This window comes from Miscanthus floridulus, chromosome 16 (assembly GCF_019320115.1).
Source record: "Miscanthus floridulus cultivar M001 chromosome 16, ASM1932011v1, whole genome shotgun sequence".
Lineage (NCBI taxonomy): Eukaryota > Viridiplantae > Streptophyta > Magnoliopsida > Poales > Poaceae > Miscanthus > Miscanthus floridulus.
Window position 1 is genome coordinate 31,057,157 of NC_089595.1, and position 19,898 is coordinate 31,077,054.

The window sequence follows — 19,898 nt, forward strand, 5'->3', positions numbered from 1 at the left end:
ATCCTTTGGCTTCCCGTACACACCCATGAATCCTAACAGGTTCACACAAAGATTATTTGTTAGGTGCATCACGTCGATTGCGTTGCGGACCTCTAGAACTTGCCAATAGGGTAGCTCCCAAAAGATGGACTTCTTCTTCCACATGGGTGCGTGTCCCTTAGCATCTTTGGGAACAGATTCGCTGCCTTGTCCCTTTCCAAATACTACTTTCACATCCTTGACCATTGCGAGTACATCTTCCCCGGTTCGGTTATGAGGCTTTTTCCAGTGGTCTGGCTTACCTTTCTTTCTTACTTAGTGATTCAAAGGAAGGAATCGACGATGGCCAAGGTACACGACCTTTCAACATCTTTTCAAATATATACTGTCAAGGTCATCAAAACAATGTGTGCATGTATTATATCCTTTGTTTGTCTGACCTGAAAGATTACTTAAAGCAGGCCAATCATTGATTGTTACGAACAACATTGCTCATAGGTCAAAGTGTTCTTGTTTGTACTCATCCCAGACACGTACACCTGGTTTGTTCCATAAAACTAGAAGTTCTTCAACTAATGGCTTTAGATGGACATCAATGTCGTTGCCAGGTTGCCTCGGACCTTGGATGAGGATCGGCATCATAATGAACTTCCGCTTCATGCATAACCATGGAGGAAGGTTGTAGATACATAGAGTAACTGGCCAAATGCTATGACTAGTGCTCTGCTCCCCAAAAGGATTCATACCATCTGTACTTAAGGCGAACCTTAAGTTTCTAGCCTCATTTGCAAACTCTGGAAATTCCCTGTCTATCGCTCTCCACTGGGACCCATCAGCTGGGTGTCTCAGCATATTGTCTACCTTACGGTCTTCTTTATGCCACCGCAACAACTTTGCATGGTCTTTATTTCTGAACAAACGTTTTAAGCATGGTATTATAGGAGCATACCACATAACCTTGGCAGGGATTTTCTTTCTAGGACGTTGTTCACCCTCGACGTCACCAGGATCATCGTGCCTGATCTTATACCGCGCTGCTTTACATACCGGGCATTCATCCAAATTCTCGTATTCATTGCCATGGTAGAGGATGCAGTCATTAGGACATGCATGTATCTTCTAGATTTTTAATCCCAAAGGGCAGACAACCTTTTTTACTTCGTACGTAGTGGTGGACAATTCATTTGGCTTTGGAAGCATCTTCTTTATGAGGTTCAATAAATTTCCAAATACCTTGTCGGATACACCATTCTTTGCTTTCCACTGTAGCAATTCCAGTGTTGTATCCAACTTTTTTTACCTCTCTTCGACCGTCGGGTATAGCAACTTCCTATGATCCTTAAGCATGCGCTCGAACTTAACTTTCTCTTTTTCACTTTCGCATTCTTGTTGTGCATCACGAATGGCATCGCCAAGAGCATCACCGAGATCATCTTCTGCCGCTACCTCTTCTTCATCTCCCCCCATTGTAGTATCATCAAAGGCACCATACTGAGCAATAATGTCATCAATGTCTAAATCTTCTCCTTCACCTTCTTCCATCATGACCCCGCTTTCTCCATGCTTAGTCCAACATATATAGTTTGACATGAAACCTGACTTAAGCAAATGTGAATGAAGACTCATTGAGCTTGAATATTCCTTTAAATTCTTACATATGGCACATGGACAGCACATAAAACCATCCCGCTTATTTGCCTCGGCCACACCTAAGAAATAGTGCACGCCCTCAATGAAGTCTTGGGAGCGGCGATCGGCATTATACATCCAATGGCGTGACATAATCTGCATTACACGACAAATTATGAAAACCTTGAACATAATTAAGTATTTTATTACACAACATAGATGACACACACGGTTGATTAATTAACTAAGCCTGGCTACAACGTAAGCAATCACAACTATTACTAAAAAACTAAAACTACAATGCACTTCAGTAACATAATTATTTCGTGACCGTACGCAACTAAAACAGACAAATCATTCGTCTGTTGAATATCAATAAGCTTCTCCTGCTGGCTCACTGCCTCATCATCAGCAGCCGCTACCTCAAGCGCACCCGAATTCTGCACGTATGTAGCATAATCTTCCTCCCAGTACCAACCATCGCATCCATTGCCCTCCCACTGAAATTAAAGCCAAAAAATATTTAGTCAAAAATATTCAAAAAAAGCAGGTCAATTAGCCATAATAATCAAATGCGTAAGAAACTCACATCGCGATCCGGGCACTTGTAGAAAACACGACCCTTGTTAGGTCCCTGTCTCTTGACTCGGTACTCCATCACAATCTTCTGCTTACACTTGCCGCAGATAATGAGAGGGAGTTCTGGCCTCAGTTGTTTCGCAACCGAACGAGAGGCCGAGGATCCGGTACCAGTTGTCATCTACTTTCTATACTTATTTTTGCAAACTAGTGTAAATTTCATATTTTCTAAAATAATATATTTAAACAAAACTAAAATTATTTATTTATCTAACTAAACCATGAAATATGTACTATGTATAATAGTAAAATACCAAACTATCAAGTGATTTTACTATTGTAAATCATCATGTGATTTTGAGCTAAAAATGACATAGAAATCACATAGCTCAAAAACATGTTTCAATAAATAACCATCCATACTAGTTGACCTTGCTTACGTGATCATCTCGGCAAGCATTTCTCCACCGGACGGCACCGTACTTGGCCAAGGAAGAGCTCCGATTCTACGAGGAAGGGAACACGGTCTTCCACGACCGTTGCCGCTCTCCCTCGTAGAATCAAAGCTCCTCCTTGACGTCCGTTACCGCTCGGCAGAGAACATGCTCGCCGAGATGAACACGGTCCGCAAGTTCAACTAGTACGAATTTTCTATAATTTTCTAACTATTTTCTAAGTTTTTCATTTCATAGAAAATTTTATTCTAAAAAATAAAAGGCATGATTTCTAAGTATTTCATTTCATGGAAAAAATAATTCTAAGTGACCTGCTCGATATCGGCGAGCTCGCGGGCGTTTAGGTTGCCGAGGATAGTAACATTTGTAGATGACATTTGTAGGTCTGAAGTTATCAAATATCCATCAAATTATAGCTCAAAAATATGTTTCAATAAATAACCATCCGTACTAGTTGACCTTGCTTACGTGATCATCTCGGCGAGCATTTCTCCACCGGACGGCACCGTACTTGGCCAAGGAAGAGCTCCGATTCTACGAGGAAGGGAACACGGTCTTCCACGACCGTTGCCGCTCTCTCTCGTAGAATCAAAGCTCCTCCTTGACGTCCGTTACCGCTCGGTAGAGAACATGCTCGTCGAGCTGAACACGGTCCGCAAGTTCAACTAGTACGGATTTTCTACAATTTTCTAACTATTTTCTAAGTTTTTCATTTCATGAAAAAATTAATTCTAAGATCACGTAAGCCGTCGGGGACGAGGATGGCGCGTGCTCCAGCGAGGACGAGCAAGGCGTGATTTTGATGAACTAATTTAACTTTTGTTTATCCAAACATATATGCAAATCATCATGTGATTTTGACCTAAAAATGACATATAAAATCATAATAAAGTCCAACATATAAAGTTACACATGCATCTACATCGCAAAATGAGATAAGCTACTGATAAAACATAAGAGGATTAAGTTTGTTTCCTCCAAAATCGAAGAGCAACACCAATGAAGGGGGAGAGAGCAAGAACAACAGCAAGCTGAAGAACAGAGGCAGTGAGTTTGAATAGAATGGCTCGGGCTCGGGGAGGAAGAAATGAGCTGGTGTATAGGCCGGGATAATTAGTCCCGGTTAAGGGGCCAAACCGGGACTAAAGATTAATCTTCATTCCCGGGGCATCACCCAAACCGGGACTAAAAGCTTTAGTCCCGACTGGTATTACCAACCGGGACTAAAGGTAAACCTTTAGTCCCGGTTGGTAATACCAGCCGGGACTAAAGATCCCTGCTCCGCGGACGACCGTTGGGCAGGAACCTTTAGTCCCGGGGGCAAAAAATGCCGAGGCTAATGTTAAATTAGGACATCGTTCTAAAGTCTGTTCTCTAGTAATGGTAGTGCTGGATGATGCTGCTGCTGCTGCTTGTGTGTTAGTTATTAGAACAATGCAATGCAATCTTACAGTTGCGGCTTCATCAATAAAGCAAATAAAGATACAGGTACAACATTAGACTGTACGTGTGAGGAAAAGGGGCTGTGGCCAGCGGAGGCTCTCGATCTTCTCCCAATGAATCTGATATGTGATGGCCTGTTCTCCACGTCCGAATGCATGCATATATAGTGCTCTCCTCTCTTCTCCTCTTCCATGCATATGGTACTTCCCTGTTGATCATGGCGTTATGTACGTGCATTCAATCTCGATGGGACTAGCTCAGGATGATCGCTCATCGACATTACGCTAGAAAGGAACAATGGAGACACGTACATCAGGCGGTAAATCAGCCAGATAACGTATTAGAGACGCTTCCTATTCAAACGCGCCTCTGTTTTGTTCGTCCAGAGCCACATAAGAAATATACCCATCTCTAATGAACTAATATCAGAGACACGTCTATATAAGCCGTGTCTAATATTTCAAAGATCAGTGTCCTAGAGGCTCGTCTACTTATAATCTAGAGACGTGGCTCTATATAGAGACGGTTTTTGATTAATAACCGCCGCTGTTGTACACATATCAGAGACGGGCTTTTCATAGTAACCATCGCTATAGTGTACATATCAGAGATGGTGCATTAATCATCACTAATATTGTTCACATCAAAGACGTAAATTAGAGACGCTTCTTTTCACCGCCACTAAAGTACATCTTGAACCGTCATTCTTCTCTTCAGATGCGCGCCCGCTGCAGGGTTGCTCTCAATCCTGATAGATCTCCCCACTATAAATGTAGGGGTACTGCTTCGGTACTCCTCCTCCTAAAACTTACATGGATCTCAAAGCAGTCCATTGAATTAACTAAATATTTTCTTAATTATTTTCCACCTAATGTCACGCACGGACCAGGCCCGTCTGAACCCAGCCCATGTCCAGTCCAACCTCCATGTTTCTTTTCCCGGTGCGCTGGAACAACCGCGCGAGGGCAGTGTCATCCTGGCGTCGGGGCCATGCAGCCATGCAGGAGGATGGCGTGGGCCTCGATGGCACGCATTAGAGGAGCGGCATCCTCTCGCCGTCCAGATGGCACGGGCCTCGGCAGCGTACAAGGTAGTAAGGTACACCATCCTCCTTGCGGACTAATAATGCTGCAGGGGAGGCTGGAAGATGCACTGGTGTTGGATGTAATGCCGCACAAGCGCGTGCTGCGTGATTTGGTCAAGTACACCATTCCGATAGACGCAAGACTGCAAGACCTGGAGTAGGCTGAACGATGCTCGCTAGATGCCTAGATGTTTCATAGGACGGCGCGGGGCAGCGGAGGCCGCGCGGGCTTCAATGATGAGCCGTGCGGCGGCGGCCCGTGTGCAGTCCAGAGCGTGCACGCTGGAGACGGTGTGGACGAGCACGACGGCATCGCAGGCGGAGTGCCAACAGGCCAACACCGTACGTCTAAAACCCTAAATCCATGGCCACATTCGCATCACCAGGCGCCGGCTACGAGTGTAATTGAATAACCTCGCTGCAATCTACTAACTGAATTCCTACTACGATTCTATCCTGCACTCTTAAACACTAGTATACACTGCTGCTCGAGAGTCAAGGCAAGTTTCGATGCCACACCACACGCCCAGACCTGTTACTAAGAGGGAACAGAGATCATTGGACGACGCCGAGACGGCACCGCTCCTCATGTGCGCTTGTGCGAGCATAATGCTGCCCGGCCGCTTGCGGCAGTTAATTCCCAGTGGCGTGCAACATCGCGCGCGACGGCAAACGCACAGCGCAGCAACCCCCAATCCGCCGGCTGGGAATGGTCACCGCCCGTCGTCTCCTTCACGAGGAAATGGAACGAGTGGGCACCGAAGAAAGGGGATCTGGGAGCGATTACTTTGGATTGGGTCAGCGCTAGACACCCGCTAGGTTTGAACGGGCCAAACCCAAGAGAAAAATAATTAAGAAAAAAAAAATTCTCTAATAGATGGCTTTGAGATCCGTGTGATTTTTTTAGAAAGAGGAGTATTGGAGCAATTAAAAGCCTAAATGTACTACTGTAACCAGCAAGTGGCAACGATCATGTCGTCCTGGGGATCCTATATAGCTAGCGAACTGTTGGGGGGCATCATATCATCTCCTTGCATTGTTGGCAGGTATAAATACACCTCATGCATCATCAGTCATATCGGCTAAATAGAATCAACAGTTATATCTCTAAATAGGATTACTGTGAAAATATATTCTATGGTTGATCTTAATTATGATACACATTCCATATCATAAATATTAGTACCTTTTCTATATAAATTTGGTCAAATTTGGGGCTTAAGGTAAAGCTAAAATTACACTCTTTTCTAGACTTAAGGCTTTGGCTCTGTTTATATTGGATAAGTTTTGCTGGGATAGCATCTTATAGATTGTAGCATATTAAAACACCTCCACCATCCAACAAACCAACCAACCAAACACAACTATATAAACTACCTACCAAGTACCGACCAAAAACACATGGTGCTTACCAAATGCAGCTGCCAAAGGGCCTCTAGTCCAACTGGTTAGAGCGTCCCGGCAGCACTCATCAGGTCCTGGGTTCGACTCCCCGTGGGAGCGAATTTCAGGCTGGGGTTAAAAAAAATTCCCTCGTCTGTCCCACACCAAAGCACAGGTCTAAGGACCGCTCCGTTCTCACAGGGCGACGGTGCCGCTGTGTAAGGGTGGGGCAAGAGTTCAAGGGTTTTCTGGACCTGCGTGAGAAGATCTTCTTCTTAATACAATGCCTGGGGGTGGTCATACCCTCGCAGGTCCAGTTTTTTTCTTACCAAAAGCAGCTAGGAAACTATATATATATGTTAGCCCCTCGATCTCTGGTACGGAGATATCCGACCACTCACTAGTGTTGCCGAGCACACACTAGCGATGTCGACCACGAACTGTCGTTGCCGACTACACACTATGAGAGAGGTAGAAGAAGGGAGGGAGAGCAGAGCATACATACACAACAGAGACACCAGCGTTGGCCGGAGCTCTATATAGGAGATGACAAATCTGAACTCTCTCTTTACTGAGTTGCAGTGGCAAACTATTTATACAACTCTATCCATCTAGTCCTAGTACAGCTGCCATACTGATACAGTGACTAGATGTGACAGCAGGGCTGACTTTGGCGCCTGCCCCTGCTGTGCTACAGTGCGACAGTTAAGCCGTTCGGCGCCTGCCCCTGCAGCTGCTACAGTGCAGCAGCAGGGAGCCCTTTCCGGCGCTGCCTTCACCTGCTGCGCATTCACACAAGAGATGCAGAAGATTATCTAATAATTCTTCCCCTAATTCTTCTGCTACCCTTGAACCCCCTCCATGCTGATCATCTTCTTTAGCTCCGTGAGTCGAAGACGACCGATCGGCTTGGTGAGGACGTCCATGAGTTGCCGACCAGTTTCGACAAACTCGATGACGATCTGCCCTCCATCGACATAGTCCATGGGGAAGTGGAACTTCACGTCGATGTGTTTGCTCTGGTCGTGGAGAACCGGATTCTTCGCGAGGGCGATGGTGGGCTGGTTGTCCACCATCAGTGCTGGTGGGTGAGCTTCCGCACCGGTCAGCTCGCCCAGCAGTTGGCGCGGCCACACAACTTGGCACACCACTGTGGCCGCCGCTACGTACTCTGCCTCGCACGTAGACAGCGCCACCACCTTCTGTTTCAGCGACAACCATGAAATTGGAGCCGACCCGAGGAAGACGAGCACACTAGAGGTGCTCCGTTGTCCATCGATGTCTCCCGCCATGTCTGCATCGCTGAACATAGTGAGCTGCAGTCTGCTTCTGCCTGTCTTGGGGAAGACGATCCCTTGATCCACCATCCCTTTGACATAACGCAACAGCCGCTTCATCGCAGCCTAGTGATCCTCTCGAGGATCCTCCATGAAGCGACTGACGTAGCCTACGGCGAACGCAATGTCCGGCCTCATGTGGACTAGGTAGCGTAGACCGCCGATGATGCTCCGGTAGAGTGTTGCTTCCACCTTCGCCGCAGTGCTGGCCTTCGTCAACTTTAGCCGCTCCTCCATCGGAGTCACGCATGGCTTGCACTCAGCCATGCCGCTCCGCTCCAACAGCTTCGAGGCATATGCGCTCTGACCGAGCGTGAGTTCCTCCTTCCCCTGTCTCACCTTGATGCCGAGGTAGTAGGAGAGTGCCCCAAGATTGCTCATTCAAAAACGAGCCACCATCTCACGCTTGAAGTTGTCAATGTCCTCCGCACGCGCGCTGGTGATGATCAGGTCGTCCACATATACGCCGACGATGAGCTCCTCCTTCCCCCATCGCCATGTGTAGAGCGCGTGCTTGGTTGCGCACCTCGTGAACCCAAGCTCACCCAATGTGACGTCAAGCTTGGCGTTCCACGCTCATGGGGCCTACCGTAGCCCGTAGAGCGCCTTGCGCAGTCGGAGCACCCTATGCTCCGCTCCTTTGACAACGAAACCTAGAGGTTGCCTGACAAAGACCGTCTCTGCCAGGTCACCATTGAGGAAGGCCGATTTTATGTCCAGGTGATAGACGCGCCAATCCTTTGCTGCTGCCAAAGCCAGAAGCAGTCGGACAGACTCCATGCGCGCTATCGGTGCAAAGACTTCCTCGAAGTCATTGCCCTCGTGCTAGACAAAGCCTTGGGCGATGAGACACGCCTTGTGTTTGACAATGGCGTCGAGCCCATCCCGCTTGACCTTGTACACCCACTTCAGGCCGATCGGACGGCATTCTGGTGGTGGATTGATGAGCTCCCAAGTCTTATTTTCCTCGATCGCCTTCATCTCCTCCAGCATCGCCCGTCGCCAGTTTCCATCGCACTCGGCGAGCGCGAACATGGGTGGTTCCTCTGCACTGACGAGCAGCAGCTCTGGGTCATTGAGCAGCCGACCCGCCAGGTCTAAGGGCCCTGTGCCGCTGACGATGTCTTCTAGCCTGCGGAACCGCACCTCCTCACCGTCGTGGAAGGCATCCACGAACTCAGTGATGTCACTTGGAGGTGAGGCGAACTCGATCAGTGTTGATGGAGTTCCTTGTTCAGTCGGAGTGCTCGGCACAACACCTAGAGTGCTTGGCACCCCGGTTATAGTGCTCGGCACTACTCCTGGATAGCTCGTCACCACTCCTAGAGTGGTCTGCACCTCTCCCAGAGTGCTCGGCACACGTCTTGCAGTGGTCGGAACCACTGCAAGACCCCTCGGCTCCGCTACGGTAGTGCTCGGCACCCATCTTGCAGTGGTCGCCTCCACTGCAGGACCTCCCTGCTCCACTCCTGGAGTGCTCGGCACCCCTCCCAGAGTGCTCGACACCTCCCCAGGAGTGCTCGGCTCTATCGCTGGAGTGCTCGGCACCCCTCCCAGCGTGCTCGACACCTCTTCCCTAGCATCTCCACCACCGTGGATGACCAAGTGCTCGACGACGAATGTGCTGGTGAAGCCGCCAGCTTCCCCCATGCTCGGACTTTTCTAGTCCCAAGCCACCTTCTCGTCAAACACGACATCGCGCGAGACAAGTACCTTGTCTCCGCATGGGTCGTAGAGCCGGTATGCCTTGGTACCCTTCGTGTAGCCTAGGAACACCATCGATGTGCTCCTGTCCTCTAGCTTGGTGAGGATCGGCTTCATCTTCCTAACGTGGCCGATGCAGCCGAATGTTCGGAGGAAGGACACGCTCGGCTTGCGTCCATACCAAGCTTTGAATGACGTCTTGCCCGTCAGGGCCTTGGTGGGCACGCAGTTGAGGATGAACACCGCCGTGGTCACCGCTTCACCCCAGAACCTTGCTAGCATGCCTTTGGCCTTCACCATAGATCGAGGCATGCCAACCACCGTCTGGTTCCATCTCTCCACCACGCCATTCTGCTGTGGCGAGTACGGCGCAGTGTGTTGTCGTACCACACCTTGATTCGCGCAGTACGCAACAAACTCCATCGAAGTGAATTCGCCGCCGCGATCAGTCCTTAGCACGCAGAGCTTCTTACCACTCTCGTCCTCCACGCGCATCTTAAACTTCTTGATCGCCGCCGCCGCTTTGTCCTTGCTCGTCAGGAGTTGCAGCCACATGTAGCGACTACAATCATCCACGAGCAGGAGGAAGTACCACCGATCACCGTTTGTGGCTAGTGTGATTGGCCCACAGAGGTCGCCGTGGACAAGCTCTAGGGCATCCTCCGCATGATACTTGGTCGCCTTTAGGAACGGCAGCCTCCTCTAGTTCCTGGCCAGGTAGCTGTCACACAGCTCGCCTCCGTGCTCGATGTGGTGTAGCCCTCAGACCACCTTCTCTAGCCGACCAAGCGCATCGAAGCTGAGATGTCTGAACTGGGCATGCCATAGCCATGGTTCCTCGGTGTGCCTTGCCGCCAGGCATACCGGCTGCTCCACCTTCAGGTCAAGCAGGTACAACCGGTTCTTGGACCTCTTCACCTTGGCAAGAAGTTGCTGTTCCCGGTCCCTGATCCTAAGGACCCCGTCCTTGATCAGTACCAGCTGGCCAATGCTGATGATGCTTGAACGCAGCTGTGGGATGTAATATACATCCGTCAGCGCACGGTGCTCCCCGTTCTGGCACCTAAAGATGATGGTGTCGTGCCCTCAGATAGCCACCCTTGAGCCATCACCAAACTTCACCGTATCGGTAACATCGTCGTCGAGCTCGAAGAAGGTTGCCTTGGAACCCGTCATGTGGTTGCTGGCACCAGAGTCCAGATACCACCGCTGCTCCTGCTCGCCGCCCACACGTCTGAGGTGGACTTGGGCGCATGGTTTGTCGAGGTTGACAACCTTCAGGGCCTTCCTAGGTCCTTCCACCACCGTCACCTCTCCCTTCTCCTCGGCCTCGATGTCGTGCAGTGCACAGAACATCGCCATCATGATAGTGGCCTCGATGATCCTCAGCCTGCGCCAGATGATCCTCAGCCTTCTTCTCCTGCTTGCGATTTGGACACTCCCATGCCCAATGGCCCGTCTTCCCGTAGCGTCGACCGGCGTTGGGGTTGACCTGCTTCTTCTTCTCCAAAGAAGCCTTGCCGCGGCGCTTGCCATCGCCACCACGACTGGAGGAGGCTACCTCAGAGTTTCTCCGAGCAGCCCACTCCTCCTCTGTTAGCAGTAGTTTGCCGCTATCCTTCGTTGCTATCGCCTGTTCCAGACGCTCGTCCACCGCCCACAGACGGTCTGTCATATCCTCAATGGTGAGGGTGGACAAGTCCAGCATCGTCTATATGGAGAGAGCGATCTAGATGTACTTTGCCGACATGGAGTGGATGTACTTGGAGACCGTCCCTTCTTCGTCGATGGTGACGCCATGGCTCTTCAGCTTGCTGATGAGCGTCTGCAGGCGGAGGGAGAAGTCCTCCATCGATTCACCATCCTTGAACTTGAGGTTGGCATACTTCTGTTTCAGAAGCTGGGCCGTCACCTTCTTTGCGCGGTCGGACCCGATGCGCATCGCCGCAATAGCCTCCCACGCCTCCTTAGCAGAGCTTTTCGCCCCCAACAGCTCCCTGTACTCCACCGATACAGCAGCGAGGATAGCCTCCAACGCCGACATGTCATCTTCCTCATTTTTGGTGCCTTTATCAACAGCATTTCAGAGCCAACAGGCTCTGAGCGTGATCTTCATGGTCACCGACCACTCTCCATAGTTAGTGCGAGTCAGCGTCGGCCAACTGGTGCCGCTGACCTCCCGCATCGTGCGAACAACGACCTCCTATCGTGGCTGGGCAGCCACAGCAGTGCCACTGCCATCGTCCATCTCCGAACCGTGCGTCATCGCCAGCGGTTAGTCCGGTGATGGCATTTGTACGGCTCCGATACCACTTGTTAGCCCCTCGATCTCCGGTACGGAGATATCCTACCACTCACTAGTGTTGCCGAGCACACACTATAGCTAGAGGTAGAACAAGGGAGGGAGAACAGAGCATACACACACAGCAGAGACACCAACGTTGGCCAGAGCTCTCTATAGGAGATGGCAAATATAAACTCTCTCTTTACTTAGTTGCAGTGGCAAACTATTTATACAACTCAATCCATCTAGTCCTAGTACAGCTGCCATGCTGATACAGTGACTAGATGTGACAGCAGGGCTGACTTTAGCGCCTGCTCCTGCTGTGGTTACAGCGCGGCAGGTAAGCCATTCGGCGCCTACCCCTGCAGCTGCTACAGTGCAGCAGCAGGGAGCCCTTTTTGACGCTGCCTTCACCTGCTACGCATTCACACAAGAGATGCAAAAGATTATCTAACAATATCAGGGTAACATAGTAATTGCTACCCCTTTACAAGACCAAAACAGCAAGCCTACCAAAAGTGCCAAACAAAAGAAAGAAACTTGAGAGAGTTTCCAGCTTAACAAGACTTGCTCCCCCTAAAAAACACAAACGAAACGGAGAAAGCAAAACATCTTGCATCAGGTCTCTATCGCCGCATGCACACTGGAATTATACTTTTTTTTATGATGGATTGAGTAAGAATTTCTGTATATCACAAGTTATCTGCATTTGCTGGGATCTGGCACCTCAAGCAGAAAGCCACAGGGTCTAGTAAAGTAACATATATGAAACTGCATGCAAAGATTTATATTTCAGTGTCACCATTATTGAACTTTTAACTAGCCATGAATAGAGACTCTTCATATACACATGCATAGCTTTCATGCTCAGTGACCAAGCTGAGGCCATGAAGGAGCTGTCTTGTAACAAGCTAGGCAGCTAAGGACGGAGGCCATGCTTTCATGCTGAGTAATGACTGACAGAGGGAAGCCATGGCAGAGGCGACCAGCGACAGAGAGTCCATTGAGGTGAGGTACTTCAGATCTCAGCACCGAGCACTCCAATGCACTAATTATGAACCAGAGATTTCAGAGGAACCTATCCTTTAATTTGGCAAAGAAGTTAACTCACCAGATTCGGAAATGAGAGGATTGCATGAAAATGGTTCAGATTTTCTCATTAATTAATTAGACAGGTTGGTAGACAGCAAATATAATGGCTATATGCACTTGAAATAATGAATGCCAATTGGCAAAGGTCGTATGACGCTAAGAGCCTAAGGCTCCTACTTAGAGCAAGTATTATGGCTGGCTGCAAGCCGGCTGAATCCCTGCTGGCAGAGAGAGGACAGGAGAGAGAGTGCGGAGCGGGCGTCTTGCAAAACGCCGGCTTGAAGCGGGTGGATACGCGTGTGCTGCGTTTTTACTGGCTGCTCTGCTGCTGCGCAGGCTCCGCATTGGGTGCAACGTGCTGCTGGCTGCCGCTGCTGCATTTAATGGAAGCCAGGCTGGAGTTTATTTCGCCGGCAGCCGGCTGTATCATTGCACTTGCTCTTATAAGTATGTATCATTGTGTGTGGCTGCTAGCGAGTGGTTTCTAATCAGTGCAACACAGTATGAGGAGAGTGAAAGTTTGGGTGATCGAAGACAATAAAAGCTCATTGTGAGTAGGAGGCATCTGGAACAACGTATCTACGACGCAGAATGTTGATGTAGAAAAATAATCAAGCTACGGGGAGCTCGTAGCTGGAGCCCTGGGTGAGCTGGTAGCTGCCTGACGCCATGTCCTGCAAGTGTGCTGAGTATCTTCGCCATGCCGCGCGCCGTCGGGTCTGCTATACCTGAAGCCACACGTGGCGGCATGCGTATGAGCAGCGATGTGAGCACTGTGTCACAGATCTTGCCAGCAGGCCGCCGTGATGGTTGGAAAAATATTGGATAGAAACGGTCCCCATGGAACAACCATGGGCACCCACTGCACCGTCGGGATGATGACCACGCCAGAGCCCCAAGACACGCAGCGCCGCGGGGACAGGGGCGCGCACGGTCGGCGTGCGGCACTAGTGACCATACCACTTGTTGAATAAACTGTTGCACATGTACTCTATTTCTGTTTTGCATCAGCTAGGCTAGTGGAGGCGTGTGATAGATAAGCCTAGTGTTCGAATGCACTTTACTTTTCTGCAATTTACTTTTCAGGCTTCTAAGCCTTGTAATAGGAATACGCTCAACATCTACTTTAGTAGTTAGAATATGCTGGAGCAGGTGAGGACGAGAGCAGCCGACTGCTTTATAAAAGCAGTGGCAGACCTTCTTGTAAAATAAGCCAAGTTCTTTGCATTTTAATTCCAACAAGCGGCCTATAGCCAAGCTGCCCACTGGACTTTCCCCAATCCGAATTTGAGATCCATTAGGGCTAACAATTGATATCGGAGCCTTTAGGGTTCTTTGGGGTTTTGGAGAGCAGCCATGTGCACTGGCAGCTAGAGGGCTAGGCGCGCCGCAGCTACCGCAGAGTTGATCAACCCCGGAGGCGTGTTGCAGGGAGCTCCAGCGCGCCGCACGCCTTGCTGCCGCAGAGGCAGCGGCCTCGCAGGCAGTCGCGGTGGCCACGCATGCAGCGGTAGCGGCTGAAGCCGCGGCCGCCACTGCTGCCGCGCTGCGGGCGGAGATGGAGCGCTCGCCTGCTGGAGGATCGCGGAGCCCCACGAGGCGCCGCTGGGTCTCGCCTTCGTCGGAGCGGCATCGAGGGCGCCGTGGTCGATGCTCACAAGGACCAACTACCATGAGTGGAGCTTGCTGATGAAGGTCAAGATGCAGGCGCGGCAGCTCTGGGACGCGGTCGAGTTCGGTGATGTCGAGTTCCACGACGATCGGCGGGCGCTGGAGGTGTTGTGCGTCGCCGTGCCAACGGAGATCGGTGCTTCCCTCGCCAACAAGGCCACATCAAAGAAGGCTTGGGACTCCATCGGCACCGCGTGCCGCGGCGACCACCGCATCCGCCACGCGATGCTACAGTGGCTCCGACAGGAGTGGGAAGGCCTCGCCTTTAATCTCGGTGAGCAAGTCGAAGACTTTGCCTTTCGCCTTTCTAGCCTGAAGGACCAGATGGCGCACAACGGCGACACCGACATCACCGACGCTCGCACGGTGGAGAAGCTCCTGCGCTGCATCCCAAAGAAGTACTCCCAGATCGTGCTGGCGATCGAGACGCTTCTCGATTTCGAGGCGCTCTCCATCGAGGAGGTCACCGGGAGGTTGAAGGCCGTGCAAGATCGTGAGGAGGCGCCTCACACTAAGTCAAGCACCGTCGGAGGCAAGCTGCTCTACACTGCCGAGCAGTGGTTGGCCTTCGAGAAGAAGAAGGATGAGGCTTCCGGCTCTTGTCCACCTAGGGAGCATTGTTGGCGACCACGCGGCGGCAAGAAGAAGGAGGACAAGGGACCCCGAGGGAACGGTGGTGCTGATGGCGGCACCGCTGACGAGCGCATGGCAACCCAGGATGATACCTGCCTCAACTGCGGCAAGACTGGCCATTGGGCCAAGGACTGCCGCCTTCCTCCACGCCGCGGCGAGCAAGCCCACGTCGCACAAGCAGAGGAGGAGGATCATGCTCTGTTCTTGGTGCATGAGTGCATTGAGCTGCGATAAGAAACAGGGGAGGAGGAGAAAGGTTCAAGCTTTCCCCTTCCCGCGTCGGTTGGCTCCGCTCTGCTCCACCTCGACGAGCCACGCGCCCACGCCTTCCTTGGCACTGATACTGGCGACGACAAGATCGACGGCTGGTACCTCAACACCGGTGCCACCCACCACATGACTAGTCGCCGTGAGTCCTTCTCCAATGTGTACTCTGGTGTGTGAGGCTCCATCAAGTTCGGGGATACCTCCGCCGTGGAGATCAAGGGAATCGGTTCGGTTGTCTTCACCGCCAAGACTGGCGAGCACAGGCTGCTCACCGGTGTCTACTACATCCCCGCGCTGAGGAACTCCATCATCAGCTTAGGACAACTGGATGAGAATGGCTCGCGCGTGGAGATCGAGCACGGGGTACTACGCATCTGGGATCGCCGTCATCGACTTCTCGCCAAGGTGAACAAAGGTGTCAATTGCCTTTATGTTCTCCATGGGCAGGTGACGCAGCCCGTGTGCCTTGTAGCCCGCCGTGATGACGACGCCTGGCATTGGCACGAGCGCTTTGGGCACCTCAACTTTGAGGCCTTGAAACAGCTTGACAACAAGGAGATGGTGCGGGGCATGACGCATGTTGAGCATGTGGAGCAGTTCTGCGACACTTGCATCCTCACCAAGCAGCGGCGGCTTCGCTTCCCCCGCCAGGTGAGCTTCTGCGCCAAGGAAAAGCTGGAGTTTGTACACGGCAACCTCTATGGTCCCGTGACACCGGCTACACCTAGAGGTCGGTGCTACTTCCTCCTCCTTGTCAATGATGTGTCCTGCTACATGTGGACGGTCCTGCTCAACACCAAGGTGGCAGCTGCGGACGCCATCAAGTGCCATCAAGCTGTTGCGGAGAAGGAGTGCGGCCGCAAGCTTCGGGTGCTGTGCACGAACAACGGTGGTGAGTTCACGACAGCTGAGTTCACGGCGTACTTCGCCGACGAGGGGGTTTAGTGCCACTACTCCATGCCCTACTCACCGTAGCAGAACGATGTCGTTGAGCACCGTAATCAGACGGTGGTGGCCACCGCTCGTGCCCTCCTCACTCAGTGGGGCATGCCAGCGGTCTACTGGGATGAGGCCATGATGACCGCCGTGCACCTACTGAACCACTCTCCAACCAAGGCTCTTGACGGCAAGACGTCGTATGAGGCCTAGCACGGGCGTAAGATGGTGGTCAGCTATCTACGGGTCTTCGGTTGCCTGACATTCGTCAAGGAGCTCAACCACATCGGCAAGCTCGATGACCACAGTTCACCTGGAGTCTCCATTAGGCCAGGTAGAGCGGCTCTTCACCCAGCTTCATCTGACGCACACCGGTGAGCCGACCACTTATACTGAGGCGCAGGGTGATCCGGCATGGTGGGCTGCGATGGAGTAGGAGCTCAAGTCTATCAAGCAGAACCGCACCTGGGAGTTGGTGCCACTGCCCGGCGGCCACCACCCCATCACTCTCAAATGGGTGTTCAAGCTCAATAAGGATGAGCTAGGAGCGGTGATCAAACACAAGGCACGACTGGTGGCGCGTGGCTTCGTCCAACAAGAGGGGATCGACTACGACGATGCCTTCTCTCCTGTGGTGCGCATGGAGTTTGTCTGCGTCCTCCTTGCGCTGGCAGCTCAGGAGGGGTGGCAGGTCCACCACATGGACGTCAAGTCCGCCTTCCTCAACAGCGACCTCAAGGAGGAGGTGTACGTGTGCTAGCCATCGGGCTTCGCCATCGCCGGAGAAGAAGACAAGGTGTACCACTTGCGCAAGGCCCTCTACGGCTTGTGGTAGGCCCCGCATGCCTGGAACATGAAGCTCGATGCCACGCTCAAGAAGATGGGCTTCGAGCAGAGCACGCATGAGGCGATAGTGTACTAGCGGGGCAGTGGGTGCAATGTCCTGCTGATCGGTGTCTACGTCGACGACCTCATCATCTCCTGCGCTGAAGGACAAAAGGTGAAGGCATTCAAGGCACAGATGAAGAAGGCGTTCGACATGAGCGACCTCGGCCTCCTCTGCTTCTACCTCGGCGTCGAAGTGCGCCAGGATGCTAGCGGCATCGCCCTTCGCCAAACCCACTACGCCAAGCTCATCCTAGAGCTCAGCGGCATGATGGGCTGCAATAAGGCACAGATGAAGAAGGCGTTCGACATGAGCGACCTCGGCCTCCTCTGCTTCTACCTCGGCGTCGAAGTGCGCCAGGATGCTAGCGGCATCGCCCTTCGCCAAACCCACTATGCCAAACACATCCTAGAGCTCGGCGGCATGATGGGCTGCAATCCAGCCCACACACCGATGGAGGAATGGCTCAAGCTTAGTTGGGATAGCACGGCGGAGGAGGTCAATACAACTTACTACTGGCGGCTGATCAGGAGCTTGCGCTACCTGGTCCATACCCGGCCTGACCTTGCGTTCGCCATCAGGTATGTGAGCCTGTTCATGGAGCGGCCAACGATGGAGCATTTGCAGGACGTCAAGCGCATCCTACGCTACGTGGTGGGCACCCTCGACTACGGTCTTCACTATGGCAGGGCCCCCAACAAGGCGCGTTTCGTCGGCTACTGCGACAGTGACCTTGCCGATGATGTGGACACCAGTAAGAGCACAATCGGGACCATGTTCTTCCTCGACGATTGCTTGGTCGGCTGGCAGTCCCTCAAGCAGAAGGGGGTGGCCCTCTCAAGCTGTGAAACGGAGTACATTGCCACCACCACTATAGCAACACAGGCACTCTGGCTGTCAAGGATGCTGGCAGAGCTCCTTGGTAGGAAGGTTGATGTGGTTGAGCTAAAGGTGGACAACAAGTCTGCTCTAGCTCTGGCTAAGAATCCTATCTTCCATGAAAGAAGCAAACACATCCGCATCAAGTATCACTTCATCAGGGATTGCTTGGAGGATGGGAGCATCAAGGCCAGCCACATTGCCACCACTGACCAGCTGGCTGATATCCTCACTAAGTCGCTTGGGAAGACCAAGTTCCAGGAGATGAGGGAGAGGATTGGGCTACAACAGATCACTTGTATCTTACTTTGCTGCAATTTACTTTTCAGGCTTCTAAGCCTTGTAATAGGAATATGCTAAGCATCCACTTTAATGGTTAGAATATGCTGGAGCAGGTGAGGAGGAGAGCAGCTAGCTGCTTTATAAAAGCAGTGGCAGACCTTCTTGTAAGATAAGCCAAGTTCTTTGCATTTCAATTCTAACAAGCGGCCTATGGCTAAGCTGTCCTCTGGGCTTTCCCCAATCTGAATCTAAGATCCATTAGGGGTAACAGCGTGTGGCCGAAGGCATGCTTGGTCCTCGATGCAGCCCGGGTTGTTCGGTTCATGTGCGCCATGGCAAACATCGCTAGACACAGAGCACGTCGTGGAAAAGAGGCGAGTTTGTAACAAACTAGATTATTAGAAGGAAATGCTTGCTACTAGCAATAGGGTTCAGATGCATCCTATTACATAGGCTCTGTCTATTTTGCAGGTTGATGCTATTCATATTAAGACGCCCTTCGTACTATTCCAGTGGATGGGCATGAACGCACTTATAGTCTATGTTCTTGCTGCTTCCTGCTTGTGAGCTGTTCCCAACCCTTATTCAAGGGTTTTATTGATGGTCACCTGAGAACAACCTGGTAAATGTCTTGTGTGTTGCCAAATCTGTTACATGCTCTCACATTTGCACCAATATTTTGCGTATACCAAATCTTGTGCTGTAGGTTTTACCCTTGTTATTTTCTTAGGAAGAAAGTGCTAAACATAAGAAGGGGAACCTCCCCTTCTCTTTTTTTAGAATATGCAGGACAGCTACGTATCATTGCATTAAAAAAACGATAACAGATAAATTACAACACACACTCTTACAAACACGTCTCCTTCTCTTTCAGGTGGATGTTACTGAATCTCTGCTCCGGGCCATCTTTCAGTCAAAATGATGGGGCACCTTGGCGTTCGTCCTCCTGGAGATAATGTTTTGGTGCTTGACCGCTGCCTTCCTACACATGAAAGGCGTCTACTTGAAAATGTAGAACCAAATCATGTACTCCCTCAGTTCCAAATTATAAGTCGCTTTGATTTTTTTATACATCCATTTTGCTATGTCTCTAGATATAATATATGTCTAGATACATAGTGAATTCTGTGTACCAAAAAAGTCAAGGCGACTTATAATTTGGAACGGAGGGAGTACATATCAGTGAAAGGCCTGGTTACTTGATTCGTCTGTACATGCGACATGAGTCTGGAGCCATAGGTGTGGTGGTTGATTTCAGCACGTCGTTGTGCCCTCAAGGTTCATCTCATCTGCCTCCAAGTAGACGAGGAAAACATCTTGCTGGAAGTTGCAAGTGTTTCACCACGTGAAGGCCCAGTTTGATAGTTGTTTGGTA

At 51.1% G+C, this 19,898-nt stretch overlaps 3 protein-coding genes across 3 annotated transcripts; 2 read left to right on the forward strand and 1 right to left on the reverse strand.

Annotated features, from left to right (window-relative positions):
- Positions 1–8,714: 8,714 nt before the first annotated feature.
- On the reverse strand, positions 8,715–10,148 carry LOC136510517 (uncharacterized). The gene is made up of 2 exons (XM_066504936.1): positions 9,878–10,148; positions 8,715–9,148 (listed from the first exon to the last, which is right to left on the reverse strand). The coding sequence occupies exons 1-2, from the start codon at positions 10,146–10,148 to the stop codon at positions 8,715–8,717; spliced, it is 705 nt and encodes a 234-aa protein (XP_066361033.1).
- Positions 10,149–14,670: 4,522 nt separating this feature from the next.
- LOC136510518 (uncharacterized) lies at positions 14,671–15,507 on the forward strand. Its single transcript, XM_066504937.1, has one exon. The coding sequence runs from the start codon at positions 14,671–14,673 to the stop codon at positions 15,505–15,507; it is 837 nt and encodes a 278-aa protein (XP_066361034.1).
- Positions 15,508–17,497: 1,990 nt separating this feature from the next.
- On the forward strand, positions 17,498–19,090 carry LOC136510519 (uncharacterized mitochondrial protein AtMg00810-like). The gene is made up of 2 exons (XM_066504938.1): positions 17,498–18,583; positions 18,995–19,090. The coding sequence occupies exons 1-2, from the start codon at positions 17,498–17,500 to the stop codon at positions 19,088–19,090; spliced, it is 1,182 nt and encodes a 393-aa protein (XP_066361035.1).
- Positions 19,091–19,898: the final 808 nt, after the last annotated feature.